General features: G+C 40.2%; 1 protein-coding gene across 1 annotated transcript in view; it reads right to left on the minus strand.

The window, feature by feature from the left end:
- Positions 1–1464: 1464 nt before the first annotated feature.
- LOC123670400 (cytoplasmic dynein 2 heavy chain 1) overlaps positions 1465–16987 on the minus strand; it is an 86280-nt gene continuing 70757 nt past the window's right edge. Inside the window, exons 58-77 of the mRNA XM_045603898.1 lie at positions 13935–14086; positions 13331–13518; positions 12980–13089; positions 12366–12641; positions 10634–10786; positions 10410–10529; positions 9800–10080; positions 9432–9445; positions 8895–9037; positions 8363–8503; positions 6868–6966; positions 6386–6530; positions 5778–6000; positions 5182–5429; positions 4749–4873; positions 3066–3188; positions 2619–2754; positions 2070–2195; positions 1830–1990; positions 1465–1623 (exon numbers count right to left, since the gene is read on the minus strand). Of these exons, the coding sequence (XP_045459854.1) occupies positions 1465–1623; positions 1830–1990; positions 2070–2195; positions 2619–2754; positions 3066–3188; positions 4749–4873; positions 5182–5429; positions 5778–6000; positions 6386–6530; positions 6868–6966; positions 8363–8503; positions 8895–9037; positions 9432–9445; positions 9800–10080; positions 10410–10529; positions 10634–10786; positions 12366–12641; positions 12980–13089; positions 13331–13518; positions 13935–14086 (3123 nt within the window). The remainder of the gene's footprint in view (positions 1624–1829; positions 1991–2069; positions 2196–2618; positions 2755–3065; positions 3189–4748; positions 4874–5181; positions 5430–5777; positions 6001–6385; positions 6531–6867; positions 6967–8362; positions 8504–8894; positions 9038–9431; positions 9446–9799; positions 10081–10409; positions 10530–10633; positions 10787–12365; positions 12642–12979; positions 13090–13330; positions 13519–13934; positions 14087–16987) is intronic.

Consider the following 16987-nt stretch of genomic DNA (forward strand, 5'->3'; position numbering starts at 1 on the left):
TATAAGTTTCGATAATAATTATAGACTGCATGCAGGTAAACATATTTTTTTTAAAATAATAATTAGCATAATGCTATGCCATTAGTAAATAGCGCCTTCCTAGTGTTATTGGTGCCTCTCTTTTAAATTTTCTCTAATCAGCAATTCATGTTAATTTAAAGTTGAGGCTCAATAAAACTTCATAGACATTTATTTACAATAATTGTATCGATTGCGGTTACGAGGTGCTTCGTTCAACTAATTAATATATGATCTCGTATGCTAAGACCAGTAATATTTTTTTTACAAAAACAATTAAATAAACTATCGGCCCTTATGCGGTTTCGTAGGTACTTCTTTTTGATTTTTATCACGGTCGTAAATTCGTAATACATATTTTGTTAAAATTTCATGTGTTCGGTTCCAAAGATGCGTGTGACAGACCGACAACGGTGTCTTTGTAATAGGTGATACACCATTTTGTAACAACTTAACAAAATATGAAAATCCTATGCTAATTAATATTAAAATCAATAAATTATTTATGAAACTTTATAAATTATATGGATATGACTTATTTTTTACGAATGAAGTTACTTGAGCCACGAAATTCAGAAGCTATAAATTAATTTTGTTTAATACGATACGATCACGATGACTGTATGACTTTAACTTATGATGGTTAAATGACAAACATTTTCAAGTGAAATAATAAATTCGTTAGAAAATTAATTAAATTTGTAACATTAATTCTCGGGGGCTTAATATTTGTTTTAATGGTATTTTTTATGGCCTTTCTTTGATAAAATTTATTTTTAGATATTTTCAACATTAATAGAAATGATAACTATATTATTCATATTTTTTAAATTGAAAACTCATATTATAATGTAATTGTTTTAAATGATATATAGTTAGTAACGCAACAAGAACGATTCTTCGATTAATGATAATTGTATGATTGTAAATGAATACGGTATGAACTAAAAATTTTCAGTATTTGATACAAAAGTACATTTATTACGATTTAAAAATACGTAAACTATATGAGAAACGAGTGCCTCAACGCAATGAACTGTCTGTGATGTACTTAATTAAATCGTTGTTGTTTATATTGTTTTAGTGTTAAGGATATTTTAATGTAAAAGGAATCCTTAGTGGTCGGTGTAAGTTATGAGCGAGGGCATTGTCTCTAGTCACGGCTCAGTAAAAAGATGAATGTATTGCCTTGTAAGGATTGTTTTTTTACAAATAAAACGATATTTCAATTCACACTTTGGTTTCATTTTATTTTCATATCTAAGTTAAGAGCAAAAATAGTAATAGCATTCACAAAATTAGTGATATTCGAGTGATTTTTGGTGTATTATCATGAAAAATCGTAAATAATAATAACTATAATCACTGAATAATCTATAACGCAGTGCTTTTACGTGCAAAAAGATCTGTCGCGTATATCTCGACCAGTGTAGTAGTCGGCAGCGGTCAGAGGTCGAGCGGCGCGACGAAGAGCGCGAGCGCGTGCAGCTGCGCCCGCGGCGGCGCCAGGCCGGCGTGCAGCGGCGCGCGCACGAGCGCCAGCCGCGCCTCGCGCGCCTCGCCGCCGTACAGCGGCACCGGCGCGCCCCGGCGCTCGCACGCACTCTGGCGACGGCAACCATATTGATAGTGATGAGTAACTCGTCATTTTAATTTGAGGATGAGGAAGCTCTTCATTTTAGCTTTTGAGGCCTCACCAGGTACCTCTCATTTGAGGCGACTTGAGTATCTGTGTAATTTTTTTTATTGCCGCCCGCCGCCCCGCACCCCGCCGATAAACAAGAGGAAGGCGGCACGTGAGCGCGACTCACCTCGGGCACGTAGCGCAGCAGCAGCGGCGGCGCGGGCGCGTGCGGCGGGGAGCGCGCGCGCGCGGCGCTCAGCGAGCCGCCCGCCGCCCCGCGCCCCGCCGCCCACTCCGCTCCGCTCAGCCGCAGCCCGCGCACCAGCACTGCGCCGTCCGTCGCCTCGGCTGTCACACGCGACTAGCGATTAAAACTTAGGTACTTTACAAATAGACGGCAATAGACTGACTGAGGCCAATGACGTACCGAGAGAGCAATCCCACTTGACAGACAGCGCGAGTGTCCGCAGAGGGCAGGCGCGTCGCTCGGCCGTGCGCGCTTGCAGTGCGCACAGCAGACGCTCTGGTCGCAGAAATTGTCGCAGGTCTACCTCTGTTTTAAATATTGAGTTAATGTTATTTAATATTTAAACTGTGTTCTGTTCTTAATAAGTTTTATTTCGAATTATCCCCAAAGATCTAATTTAAGAAAAAAAAAAAAAATTACATGTTGCATCCAGTTCCCAAAATTATGAAATAACAGCACAGTGATCTAAAAGTATGACACATCTTGTAAACCTGTCAAAATATTATCAAATCCTTAATTTTATTACTGTAAACTTATCATTTTCAGACAAAAAATCGTTATATTCACAATGACAGGCGACTGCAGAAGATACTAAGTCTTGAACTGCAACAACTAAAACAAACTTTAGTACTCTGGTCATTTCATAGGTATTTAAATTTAGGCTAGACCTTAGTTTGTATAATCAATAGAAAAAGTTAAGCAGTTTTACGAAAAATAAATAAATGCAACCTGCGGGCATATAATCCTCGCTAAATTCAGGGGCATTAATTCTATCGACAGCGGCACGAGCTCGGTGACAAAATTCCTTAATGTAAGCTTCCGGAGCACTCGGTCCCGACCACAACAGCTGCCACTCGTCTGGTACCTGTTCGATTGACATTCCCAACCGTTATTATTATCTTAATTATTATTTTATATTAATCGTTTAATGCTTTACAATTTTCTTATTAAACTTAAAGAAGCGTCAAAATAAAAAGTATGTGTATCAAGCACCGACACCCGACTAGTCTACTCCTTAAGTACGATTATCATTGTATTTAAAAACTATATTTATCTCAGGGCAGGTCAGCTTTACTATTTGACTCCCGACATTTTTTTAATACCGAGGGGCCTTAGATAGTTGCTAAGTGAACCGCAGTACAGTGATCGGTACGAGTGCAGGCAGTGAACACTTACCGCGAACAGGCGCGCGCCGGGCGCGTGCGCGAGGCGCGCGAGCTCGGCGTGCAGCGCGCGCGCGGCGGCTGCGGCGTCGCGCACTTCGCTCGCGCTCAGCGCGCCCCACCAGCCGCGCGCCGCCTGCGCGCACGACGACACCGTACATATAGGAACAAAATTATTACATATTGTTCAGTTCGCAGTTCTAAAAAATAAAATAAAAGTAGCTTTAGTTACTCCTTATAACATCAGCTATCTGCAAGTGAAAGTCCCGTCTAAATCGGTCCAGTCGTTTCCAAGATTAGCGGGAACAAACAGACAGACAAAACTTATAAAAAACGTTATTATGACATATTTTTTTCACTGTGTCGCCCGTTACTGATCAATTTATACAAACAAAAAATATACAGATGGCATACGCGACATACGTAGAGCACCGGTATGTGTAAGGCTACTTATGTATGTACTTAATGAAATAATAATAATACTCTTTATTGTAGACCATTAAAAGAAACAACAAAAAAAAAAAAAACATAAAATGCAAGATGTACAAAGGCGGTCTTATCACTGAAAGAGCGATCTCTTCCAGACAACCTTTGGGTATAGGACACGAAATAGAAACTGCAGTTAGGAAGTAAACAAATAATTGGTGTGCGAATTAAAATATTTGAATAAAGTACAAATAAATAATATATAATAAAAAACATACATAATACTTACATATATAATAAATATATATTATATTATCAAAGACAATATAGGCGATCATGACGTTTTCGGTGATAAATAGTGTAGTTTAAGGTATTTTTTGAAGGAGATGAGAGATTGAGATAGTCTAATAGGAAGAGGGAGAGAGTTCCAAAGTTGGACAGCTTTAACAGAGAAGGAATTAGAGTAAGAGTAAGTAGTATGAGACGGAGTATTAAGGATTAAATTGGTGTCAGATCAAAGAGAACGATCATGGGTGTCGCAAAGAAACTCGAAAGCGTTCCTTGAGGTAACAAGGTTAGTCAGGACGAAACAGTAAGAGGATATGAGTACTCCTGCGGAAGCGGATTGGGAGCCACTTCAGTTGATTGATGAAATTGGAGACATGGTCATATTTACGAAGACCAAATATGAACCGTATACAAAGATTTTGGAGAAGCTTAAGTTTATTTAATTGCTCCTCCTTAAGGTGAAGAAAGCAAGTATCAGCATAGTCAAGAATTGGTAGAAGGAATGACTGTGATAGCGCAATTTTGGTAGGTAGTGGAAGGAAATATTGTAGTCGACGAACTGAATTGATTGCAGCAAACATCTTACAGTTTAACCCGTTCAGCTGAGTTGACCAGGAGAGACAGTTATTAAAAATCACACCGAGGTTTTTTACTTTGTCACAGAAGTAAATAGCAGTTTTGTTAAAGATGACAGGTGGAACAAGTGACCAATCTATTCGACAAGCTAGTTTTGGACTGCCGATTACAATTACTTGACATTTTTTAGGATTAACATTTAGTCCATATGAGTTACTCCAACTATAGATTTTGTCCAAGTCATTGTTTATCTTATTTATACAGATAGGCAGATCACTCAATTTAGAATGGCAGTAAATTTGAAGCATTGATCATCTGCATACAAGTGGTAGAGAGAAGATATTTGGATTTTTTATTGAATTTATGAAAATTGAAAATAGGAATATGAAATATTTGAAGTTATTACCTTTTCAATACGATAGTCAGCTTTAATAAGGGGACATCCGGACATCAACCTCTTCCACAAAGATAAAAACGTCTTTATTGGTGTTGTCACATCAGCCATGTTCACATTGGTGGTTGAGTTTAATTCTGTAAATTAAAAATAAAAATTCTTTGTTAATTTATTTGATCGAGAGGACGGTATACATATTTTTTAAAATTACTTTTACCAAGTAATCCTTAACCGAACTGAGCTTCAGTCACCCAGTTTAATAAAACTAGTTTGTTAGTATGTTCAGCGATGAAGAAAAATGTCGAGCAGAAATAGACATGTTTTAGAAGAATTTCTACACACACAAAATACACGACTATCCCCACACGTCTGTCTACCCGTAGCAGTTCAGGAATCTTAAACTTAATAGCCAACGATCTCCTTTAATGATCGAAGAGGCACTTGCTTAGCAGCGGAATATTACTAGTAACTAGTATAGAACCTCGTAGGCCAGTCAGAATGTTATGCGCGGCGTTGTCCTCCCACGCCGCGCGGCAGTTGGCGGGTAGCTCCAGTAATTCTGGCGTGTCGATATCGGGCAGAACTTCCAGAGCCGTTATATAGTCCTGTGGAGACAGTTTGTTTATTCTCCTCGGTTCTCTGATATATTTCGTATTTTTTGTGAATAGAAGTTTTATATTTGAGTTTTTCAATCTACAATTTATAAAGTGAACTATATTTTTATCTTTTGTATTGAAACTCATTATGTGACTTTAGAACATTGTAACGGGTAAATAATAAATACACAGTAACCATAAAAACAAACATAAAAATAAGGTGCCTTTAAAATTGGGCTGGTCGTTTCTCATACGGCGACAAGCAAAGGTAAGGTTTGAACGCGTCGCCTAGAAAATATCTATTCACATTATCCAGGTAATAACTAAAATGAAACACGAATACTGGCAGGTTATTTTATATCTTAGTCGCTCTAACAGAAACGTGTTAGAGCGAGAAAGAGAGAGACAAGAGCGTGAGAAGCGCTGTCGTCAGGTGGAGCAGCGCCGGGCGACCTGTATGTGCTCGCTGGCGGGCAGCGGCGCGGGCGCGGGGTCCCGCAGGGCGCGCGCCAGCAGGCCGTGCAGCACGGAGCGGTCGGCGGCGCGGTCCACGCGCGCCGCGTACAGCGCGCCGCACAGCTCGCGCGCCGCGGCGCCGCGCGCCTGCCGCGCCACGGCGCCGCCCGCGCTCACGTCGCCCCACTCCCACTCGTACCAGCGGCTCCAGCCTGACGCAATGAGCCGTCAAACATTCCACTTACTTCGGTCAAATTAGACTAAAATATTAATCAAGTAACAAAAACTCTGACAGAGCTGAATTTTACTAAGATCTTGCCTACACCAGTAGAAATAAACTGCCAAAAGTCAACATCGATTCTATGTGTGCTAGAAAGTTATTAAAGGTAAAAGGTTAAACTTTCGATTTTTTAGTTTTTTGAATGTTTTCACGAACAATCGCTGCCACGGCTTTTAAAATTTGAACCGTTCTTATTCTTTTACGTTCACACTTTTTCATTTACGTTTTTTTTCATATCAGTGGTGACTTAATTTGTTTTGGTGATTGTGGACGAAACAACAGCTGACTCGTAGTCCTTTAAGAGCTAGTGGTCTCACCTTGTGGGATATATGCGCGGCGCTCCTGTGCAAGGGCATGAAATAGCGCGAGGCCGACAAGAAAACGCGCTACGGGCACTGGTTCGCGCGTGCCTGTCCACGCGCTCAGCGTGCTGCATGCGTTGCGCTTTACACCCTCCGGGGACTGTGGAGTGAGAGAGCGGGAAAGACTAAGGGTTAGAGCAACAGTTATGTCTGAATATCGTTCACAGCAGGACTTTGTCAATATTGTAATAACGGTAAAGTGTAGATGTAACGTTATAAGATCGTTAACAAGATTTGACCGGGCAGTATAACAATAGGAGAAAATAGTTTGTAAGTGCCTCCTTAGTTAACATTTTGTAATATGAATGAGACAGCCGACAGCCCTCAACCCCGCGTTTTTAATAGCTGTGATTCTCTCACAAATTCCATTTTCGTTTATAATCAAAATAATATAAATTTTCAGAAAACACCAAGCTCTATAAAAATGTGTAACTTACTTCGAGAACGACATGAACGCAGGTATTGGCCAAAGTTGAAGGAATCTCACGATCTTCAGCCAGTATCCAGAGTCGGAATTCATCATCGAAATCACTCGCCTAGGAATTTAATTAAATGATTTTAATAAGAAAACATACACGTACACAAATAAATACACTAAGGACATAATTAGTAATTCTCAGGTCATTAGTTACGTTTTAACTTGATCATCATCATCATTACAGCCTATACAGTCCACTGCTGGACATAGGCCTCCACAAGTTCACGCCAAAAATAACGTGAACTCATGTGTTTTGCCCATAGTCACCACGCTGGGCAGGCGGGTTGGTGACCGCAGTACGGGCTTTGTCGCACCGAAGACGCTGCTGCCCGTCTTCGGCCTGTGTATTTCAAAGCCAGCAGTTGGATGGTTATCCCGCCATCGGTCGGCTTCTTAAGTTCCAAGGTGGTTGTGGAACCTTGTTATCCCTTAGTCGCCTCTTACGACACCCACGGGAAGAGAGAGGGTGGCTAAATTCTTTAGTGCCGTAGCCACACAGCACAACTTGATATTTATGTATAATTATCACGTCAAATAGTAAACGAGAGAAGGTTAAGAGCTTAATGCACCACGCTGTTTTACTGGGGATTGACGGATATATTCAATAGTATGAGTAACGATCGCTATTAGGTATATAAATACTGCGCTATATGTAATGACTACGCTATTAGGTATATGATGACAATCGGAATCGACAGCTTCATGTACTCAGAGGCACGGTGGTAAACCCACAAGGACAGAAATTCAAACCGGAAAGAAATATTTGTACAAATACAAATATCTATCCCAAGCGGGAATCGAAATCGCACACCGTCGGTGTGAGGCGCGTCCATGGCACATGTATTACTGCGTCAGAGCGGTTGTTAGAAATTTAGAATATAGTCGGCGGAATTCGCGTTAATACAATTTGGGTTTAATAGTTGATATTGTAACGCACGTTGCTTATTAAGGGGCTACACTACCTCAGCTCGAATTCAGATTTCACCCGTACTAAATAAAACACATGAGAATTGAGAGCGCTTGGTTGTTCATCGCGCGAATGATATGTATTTTCTTCCCACAAACATTACCAATAGTTTTTTTTTTTTTAAAACGCAATATATATAATGTTCTTTATACTTATTTCAATTACCATGCTTAATCTCAAGTCCATAACTTCTACATTTACTGAGATATTAAAAGGTTTTAATACAAAAATAGAGGTAAATTTGCGATTTTTTGTATCGAGAAAATTTTATGGAATCGTGTTTTCGAAACATATGAAAGATAGTTTATGTCCTGAACTTTATCATACATAAATTTGAAACTTAAATATTCAGTAGTTTGGAAGATATGGACATCCTGTCGAGTGGAGACTCTTAACTATATATTATTTCCAGACAAACCAATTCTATTACGTAAATCGTTATATTATGGCACGTTAATGTAGACTATGATATTTTGTCCAGCCTTACCGGTCGCTCGGTCAGCGCAGCAACGAAGGCCAAAAGCTCCCTCGTGAGAGGCGCGGCGCCGACGGCGAGCGCGAGCCACGAGCCCGCGCGCGCGCGCTCCGCCGCCGCGCGCCACGCCGCGGGGCCCTGCTCCGCGCCCACCTGCGGCAGCAACCGGGAGCTATCGTCGTACAGTAATAGGTGCACTCTGCGCCATCTGTCACGCGCCTTTCGTTATCGGTTCCCATCCCTTGCTCCAGGGCCGCTAAAACTAGTAGGTACTAAGTAGTAGGTACCTATATGATAAATCTCTTATTTTATTGAATTAATGAGTTCACTTATGACAAAATGGCTATCACCAATTCCAATAGAATTCGTATTTTCTGAATGCAGATATAGGAATTTAACAATTTTGATTTTTGTGCAAAAAAAAAAAACTATTCTCTGTATGCGGCTACCTATTATGTGCGACACCGGCACGATGTGAAAAATATTTACATGACAGACAAATCAACGTAGTGTTTCTGGTCAACGAGCGAATACGAGGCGGTACCGTGAGGAGCGTGCGCGCCTGAGCGTGCGCCAGCGCCGCCAGCGCGTCGTGCGCGTGCGCCGCCAGCAGCAGCACGGGGCGGCGCGCGCCCGCCCAGCGCGCCGCGCGCTCCGCCGCCCGCCCGCCGCCCAGCGCGCCCGCGCCTGCACACGCACCAGCTGGCACTCAGCGGGACGCATCCTGCCCAGAATCTAGGCCAGCCCCACCCCTGTTTATCTCGACCTCGCAATACCGAGTGCATATATAACAATTGGAAACTGTTTTAGTTATTGATATTAAAATGTGCTTTGTATATAATTTAGTATCTACTGTTTGTTTCCATAAATAGGATTAAATATATAAGATAAAATAAATAGTAATAGATGATCACAGATCGCTTTACACTTCTCTCAAGTAATATTGCATTCCTGTGGTGTGTGAGGCGACCAGAGCTCCTGGGGGGGGGGGGGGGGGGGGGTCAGCAGAGCGCTTTCGATGCTTCTGATATTGCAGGCATGTATAACATGCGGTAACTGTTTATCATCAAATGAGACCTACGCTTGTTTGCAACCCTAATACAAAAAAAGCATATACACATAATTTATGCTTAGTTGTTATTCTATAACTTATACATAGATTTCAATGGTTATTTAATTCGCTGTATTAATAACATTTAAATTTTCCATGTTGACTATATTACTGCCTACATAATATTTTTTATTTAATAGTTTATTACATATTTAGAATTACATTGAAGAAAATAACAATATTCTAATTCAAAAAAGAGATAACTATCAATAGAGGCAATTTTATAACATTAATATAATGTGTATATAACACGCGGCAGCGTGTCCATAGAAATATAGGTAATGGTAGCGCATCACATGTATATATGAACCATTTCGTGCTATTTTTTACCTCTTCACAATTCATATATATCATGTGTTATAAATATATCACGAATATCCTTGAATTTAGTTGAGTGACATAGTACGTAACGTAGGAGTCTAGTACCTAAGACTTGATCGACAAAGCCGACTATAGCCCGGTACAAGCTGGCCGGCCGCAGCGCCATCACGGCTACGACACCCTCAAACGGTTCCAGGTTCAACTTGCTAACGAGGTGGAGGTCTCCGGATTGTTGAAACTCTATCCACATATCAGAGTTGTCGAGTGAGAGTTTATTGAAGAAATTTTCATCTTGAACCTGAAAAAAAAAATGAAATTTATTTAAATCACAAAAAACTTATTGGGTTTGCTTTGTCCGTACATTATTTAATAGCTTATCGTTCTAAAACTAAACAACTTAAAAATAAAGTATATGATATTTTAATTTCAGAACGAGATTTGAACAAATTTCCTTTATTGACAGCATAACCTACTACATTGATGATTATGTAAAAGTATTTATTATTTTCTTTTCGAAAACTTTCAATTATATTTAAATTCTATATGATTTACATAAAAAAATATTCTGACGTAAAAATCAGGGAGCAGTTAATTACTAACAGTGCCAAAAGTATGGTACACGTTTACCTTTATTTGTGCAACTTTTCTGATGCAAGCGTCGTCGATCCATTGGAATCGTTTTCTAATATCGTTAACCACACTCGTATCTTCAATAATATTTACGTCTCCTAGGAAAATTTGCCAGAGCTAGAAAAAAAAAACAACAAAAATCATAACTGTTCAATAGCGAATATTAGTCTGAGAACATATTTGTTTAGACATTAATCTTTTAGAATGAAAAACCGATATACTTTTTTCGGGATCAGATTGTCGTAGACCTGGTGCAGTAAATGCATAACAACGATATATTTATCCTTTTTGTGTAGGCTCAGTAGCACACGTTCTATTATCCTTCTCGTGAAGTGTTTCACAATCTCCTCATCGTTTATTTCGTTCGAGTTGCTCTAAAATAAACCAAAAATATTGTAATAACCTAAAATAAACTAAAAATATAAATTTATATTATATCAACATTGAAAAATGCCAGTGCATAACGTTCACGCGTAAATTGAATCCTATAAATTTCTTCTATCATTTTGATGGTAAAATAATTGATCGTACTAACCACATAAGGGACCTTGGTGTGTATTTTGATAGTAAAATGACATACTCGCTTCACAACTCAATAATCACGCAAAAAGCTTTAAAAAATCTAGGATTCGTTCTGCGCGCATGTAGGCCTTTTGATGACATGAATGCGATTATAACTGTTTATATCTCGTATGTACGAAGTGTTCTCGAGTATGCGTGTCCTATCTGGTCCCCACAATATAAAATTTATATTGATCGTCTTGAAAGGATCCAAAAAAAATTTATCAAACACATTCTGTACCGAAGTCGACAACCGTCCCTATCTTATTCTGAGAATTGTCACCTAAATAATCTTCTAACACTGGAGGAACGTCGCAAAATGCTTAGTCTTTCTTTATTGTATGACATTGTCCACGGCCGCGTGGATTGTCCCGAGCTTGTAGGAGCAATATCATATTGTGCACCCAAGCGTCGTACCCGACATACACCACTCCTATATGTGACCAAATGTAGTACCAATTACTCAGCCAATTCTGTTCTGTCTAGACTGCCGCGTCTGTTTAATGAGATGTGTAAGAATATGGATATTTTCGTAAACTCGAAATCTCAACTAAAAAAAAGTTTAATAAAAAATTTTAAGGAGTAAATTAGGAATCTCATATGCAATCATTATAAACGAAATAAATGTAATAGCTACATTCAAGTTATAAGTCTGCATGTTGTTGTGTTTGTTATATACTACAAAGTTTTGTTATCTATACAGATGAATGGAATTGCAATGTCTGTTGTTAAGTATAAATAAAATTATGTTACATTGGCTATTTGTATACGTTTGGACTCACTGTACTTATTCTACGTCTTGTTGTTAGTCTTTGATGCTTAGTGTGATGGGTCATGTATCTTTTATGTTACTATCATTTACGTGGCTATCCTATTAACTTAATTTTGTTTTATTTTTTAAGTCGTTTTAATATCGGCTCTTAATACTGCCCTTTTGTAACAGTACTAATATGTATAGATAGGAAAACCTATTACTGGCCTTATTATTGTTAGTATTGTGTTAAATGTCATATATATACGAATTGTAACGCTGTTGGTTTTCGAATAAATAAATAAATAAATAAATATTATTAAATCTATATCAATATATTAAAGAAAAGGTGAACGTATAACGACCGTACATATATTATGTCAAAATAAATTATTTCATACGTTAAATTTTTCGTTCCCATAGTTTCCCCTCCCATTTACATTAAATTTTTCATTTTAATTTTATACTATTTTGGCAAGAACCTTTTAAGTGAAATTCGATCCGATCCTTCCAATGGAAAGTGGCTCAGATTGCTGTAGAGACGGTTTTGTGTGGAACGATAGTGCTAGTTTATAAGATTGGGCAAGATTGAATATGGTCGAATGCACTGTAATCGGACGAATGCGGCTCGGCATAGTTACAGCGGAGTGGCGCGCGGCGGCGGAGGCGAACTCCTCGAGCAGCGTGGCGGGCGGCAGCGCGGCGGCGCGGCGCGCGGCCAGCGCCAGCGCGGCGGCGCGGCGCGCGCTCGCCTCGTACGCCGCGCACGCGCCGCGCGCCGCTCGCTCCAGCTCGCGCGCTGCGCTCAGCGCCGCCGCGACGGTGGCGCCCGAGCTCTGCGTGCTCTCCAGGGCCGCCAGTAGGCTCTCGTCGTGTAGGATGTCCGCCTTACCGGACAGATCGCGCAGCAGGTTCTCCTAGTGGAAATATTCGATCAGATTCCGACGGATTTTTATTTTTTTTTATACAATTAGGTCGGCAAACAAGCATACGGCTCACCTGAAGGTAAGCGATTACTGTAGCTTATAGACGTTTGCAACACCAGAAGAATCGCAAGCGTATTGACGACCCTACTCCCAAATCCCCACAGGAACTCTGGGCACCTTATTATCCACAGGAAAACAAAACTGTTTGAAAGTGGTACTATTCAGCGGTGACCTTCGGTAAGGTGGAGGTACATACAGTCAGGGAGCTCCAGATTTTAAGCAGGATACTTCCTGCTCAGCATTTCTTTCAAATGGGTTAAATAACTCACTTGCAACTCGTGGCGCTGCTTCTGTAGCGTGGCCTTCGTCAGTTTGATTTCCTTCAATTTTTCGGTCATTTCGGGGTTCTGCTTCTGCATCACGTAGTTTACGAGTTGATCTGGAAAAATACCGACCAATAACCGACCAGGTGGTAAATAAATTTCATTAATTATATTTAATTATGTAGTTATCGAATCACTTACGCTTGAGCCTGTAATATCCCATTATTGGGCATAGGCCTCTTTCCCCATGTAGGAGAAGGATCAGAGCTTAATCCATCACGCTGCTCTAATGCGTTATCAGTCAGTATAATCAATTATCGAATACTTAAAGTTTAATATTTATCGGAAGGTCCTTACCGATTAGCGTGTGCAGGCGCGCGGCGAAGTTCAACGGAGCTAGCGAGGCGCGTACGTACGGCGGCACAGTGAGCGCGTCCCGCCGTGCAACCAGCAGCACGCGCCCGCGACCGTTCGCTGAGCTTACTGCGCTCCACAACCACTCCTCGATGCTCTCCACCTCCGTGATCACAAGCGTGCGCCCCAGCCTGCACTCGAGATTCATAACATTTCTTGTAAAATTACTTAACGAAACTATCACAATTCGGGTTCTTGAATACTTGAAAATTTGCTGCCTGCTGTGAGAAGTAAATCCGAGACACTTGCATCCAGTCTACGGTAAAGTGGCCTGTGGTGTGGTTTCCTAAATAAAAAAAGATTGAGATATGCCACAACATAGAAGATCTCTGAACAATACTGTTCTCTGGGTAAAGGACCAGAGCTCCTGGGGAGGGTTGAGGATAGAGTCGGCATCACGCTTGCAATGCTTCTGGTGTTTCAGGCGTCTTTAGGCTACGGTAACCGCTGACCATTATGTGAGCCATACGTTGTTTGTCAAATTTAGTTGTATATAAAAAGGGTCAAATACATTATAGAACAATAAAGAGATGAGGCGAGGGCACACCTGAGCGCGCAAGATAGCGCGGTGGCAAGGCGCGGTGCATGTTGTGGCATTATGTCTGCAGGTGCGTTTGCTAGCGAGGCGCGAAGCCACGTTTCCGCCTCGCCGTCCGGGTCCAGAAGCAACGGTGTCAACGGCGTCAAACGTTCCAAGTACTACAACCGATATTATCGATCATCTACGGCGAATTGTTTTTACAGTTTCGCTTTCCTTAATTGAGGCAGGGCACAGCAAGAAATGTCCTGTTCAAAATCTGGAGCAACCCGACTGTAGAAATACCTTGACTGTACAGAAGATCACGACTGCGTTCAAGAATTGTTGTGTTTCTGTGGCGAGTGAGGTGACCAGAGTCCTTAGGGGATTGGGGGTATGGTCGGCAACATGCTTGCGATGCTTTTGGTATTGCAGGCGTCTATAAGCTAAGGTAATCGCTTATCATCAGGCGAGGCGCACGCTTATTTGTCAACCTAGTTGTATAAAAAATACCTACACCGTACATGTATACTGTGTGGTTACGGCATCAAAGAATATAGCCACCCCCTCTCTTCCCGTGGGTGTCGTAAGAGGCGACTTAGGGATAACACAGTTCCACTACTACCTTGGAACTTAAAAAGCCGACCGATGGTGGGATAACCATCCAACTGCTGGCTTTGAAATACACAGGCCGAAGACGGGCAGCAGCTCTTCGGTGCGACAAAGCCAACCCGCCTGTCCAGCGTGGTGACTATGGGCAAAACACATGAGTTCACGTGTTGTGCGGCGTGAACTTGTGGAGGCCTATGTCCAGTAGTGGACTGCGAAAGTCTGCTGTGATGATGATGATGTGTGACGATGCACATGTGAATGCGTGTAATCCAGTGCTTCGTAACCTTTTAGTGACGAGGGGCCATTTGTCAAAATGTATGACTTTTCAAGGGCCAACAACTGTTTTTGGTGTATTTATAGCCTAGACACACTCTGCTCCTCGCTTTTGGGGACCACTTCAGGTGCTTCAGCGGACCAGCAGTTAAAAACAACTCGTCTATAGTGCGTTCAACGAGCCCAGATACCAAACGTAAACAAATCAAATGCGAGGTCATTCAACTACGCAGGGTTTTGAAACCTTTTTTTACTTACACAAATTTTTAAAATGTAAAATATAGTTATATTTTGATAATTACTTAATTAAATATAATTATTTATATAAGCTTTGATAATTCTTAAATAATAATTATCAAAATATAAAAATCACCCCCAGCGTTTCAGGATACGGAATGAAATAAAAATAAATCATACAAAATCAAAGGGCCGTCCGCGATCCAAATGTTTTCAAAGCCAGTTAAAATATAGAAAGAGATGGACTGTGTCCAAACAGATTAAAATTTTGTGTTGTATACCTATAGACATGTTTATAGAGAAACTATCTATACGTGCATTTGTACAGTCCACTATGATGAATGATGGTCAAATCAGTCGCAAATAAACTTGCATTCAAACTACACGTCGTTTTCTTAAAACCAATCGCCGCAAGCAAATATCAACCTTATTCAAATGAACATTTGGTCCATATTCGAACCGGATCGTATTAAGATGCATCGAGCCCGGCCGACCCGCGAGAACAAAAGATTATAGCTTGTGTGCGATAGGAAGTCGTATAAAACGTTTTTACTTGTTGTTAATAATTATTCAAGTTATAGTTTTATAAAAGTTTGTTTTTAAAAAAGCGAATTATTACAGTGAAATCGATTGATGTGAATTTGTTATTTATTTAAAAGTTATAAGGTGACTTTTGGTGTAAATCATTATAACAGTACTTTGAGTGAGTGTTTAAAGAGATTAAAATAAACTGTTACTTTACGAGAACCAATTACCTAAAACAAGGGATCGATCGAAGTATTTGCTGTGATTGCTGTGCGAGTTTATTTGTTTTTACAATGGAGGCGCTTCTTTCGTTACAAGATGAGTTGTTAGATAATTTGATTAAGGCTGAGAGAAATTTCAAGAAAACTTCAAAAGAAAGAATTAAGCGTCAGTACTTAGAAACGAGATTGGAGTTGTTAGAGCAACTATTTAAAGATTTTAAGGACGGACACAAGGAGGTAGTTGCAAGGGCGAAAGGTAAGAAGGAAACATATTTTACTGAAGGAAAATATGAGATGTTTGAGGAGCTATATGTGCAGTATAAATCGAGTTTATTAGAAGCTTTGCAACCTTTTTTACCGTCAGTATCCGAATTACCTAGCCCAGTAGTTTACAATGGCGCGAACAATAATTGTAGTGATATAAAACTACCTCGCATACAATTACCTACTTTTCAAGGCAGATATGAAGACTGGCCAACCTTTTACGATATGTTTTCCTCATTAATACACAAAAATAAGAATATTTCATCGGTACAAAAATTACATTACTTGAAGTCTAATTTAAGTGGAGAAGCGTTAAATTTACTTAGTAATTTTTCAACGACTGATGCAAATTATGAGGAAGCATGGAAGCAGTTAGTTCGGCGATACAATAATAAGCGTTATAACTGTAATGCTGTTATGAGGACTTTATTTAGCACAAAGAAAATTCAAACAGAATCAGCCAATGCAATTAGGAGTTTGTTGGATACGACATCTACTTGTCTTAAATCTTTGGAGAACTTAGGCATTAGCACTGAATCTAGTTACGCTAACGCGTCTGTCGTTTACTTAGTCGTCTCAAAATTGGACACGGAATCTGTCAAACAATGGGAACAGCAGTTAAATATGAAATGTGATGAGTTGCCCACTTGGATACAATTGAGGGATTATTTAGAGTACAGATTTAGGACATTAGAAATGATAGATACAAATGGTAACCGCGCCGCGCAACCATCAAGGTCAGCTGCTAAGTCGAAATCTTTTCACGCGTCATTAGAGAAGGAAAAGGAGAAGAAGTCAAAAGCTAAACAAGAGTGTCCGATGTGTCATGAAATTCATTATCTCAACCAGTGCAAGCGTTTTAGCCTTATGACACCTAAGCAAAGACAAGACTTTGTTCAAACTAGCAAATTGTGTTTTAATTGTCTGGCACCAACTCATGCGGTTGTTAAG

This window comes from Melitaea cinxia, chromosome 4 (genome assembly GCF_905220565.1).
Source record: "Melitaea cinxia chromosome 4, ilMelCinx1.1, whole genome shotgun sequence".
NCBI lineage: Eukaryota > Metazoa > Arthropoda > Insecta > Lepidoptera > Nymphalidae > Melitaea > Melitaea cinxia.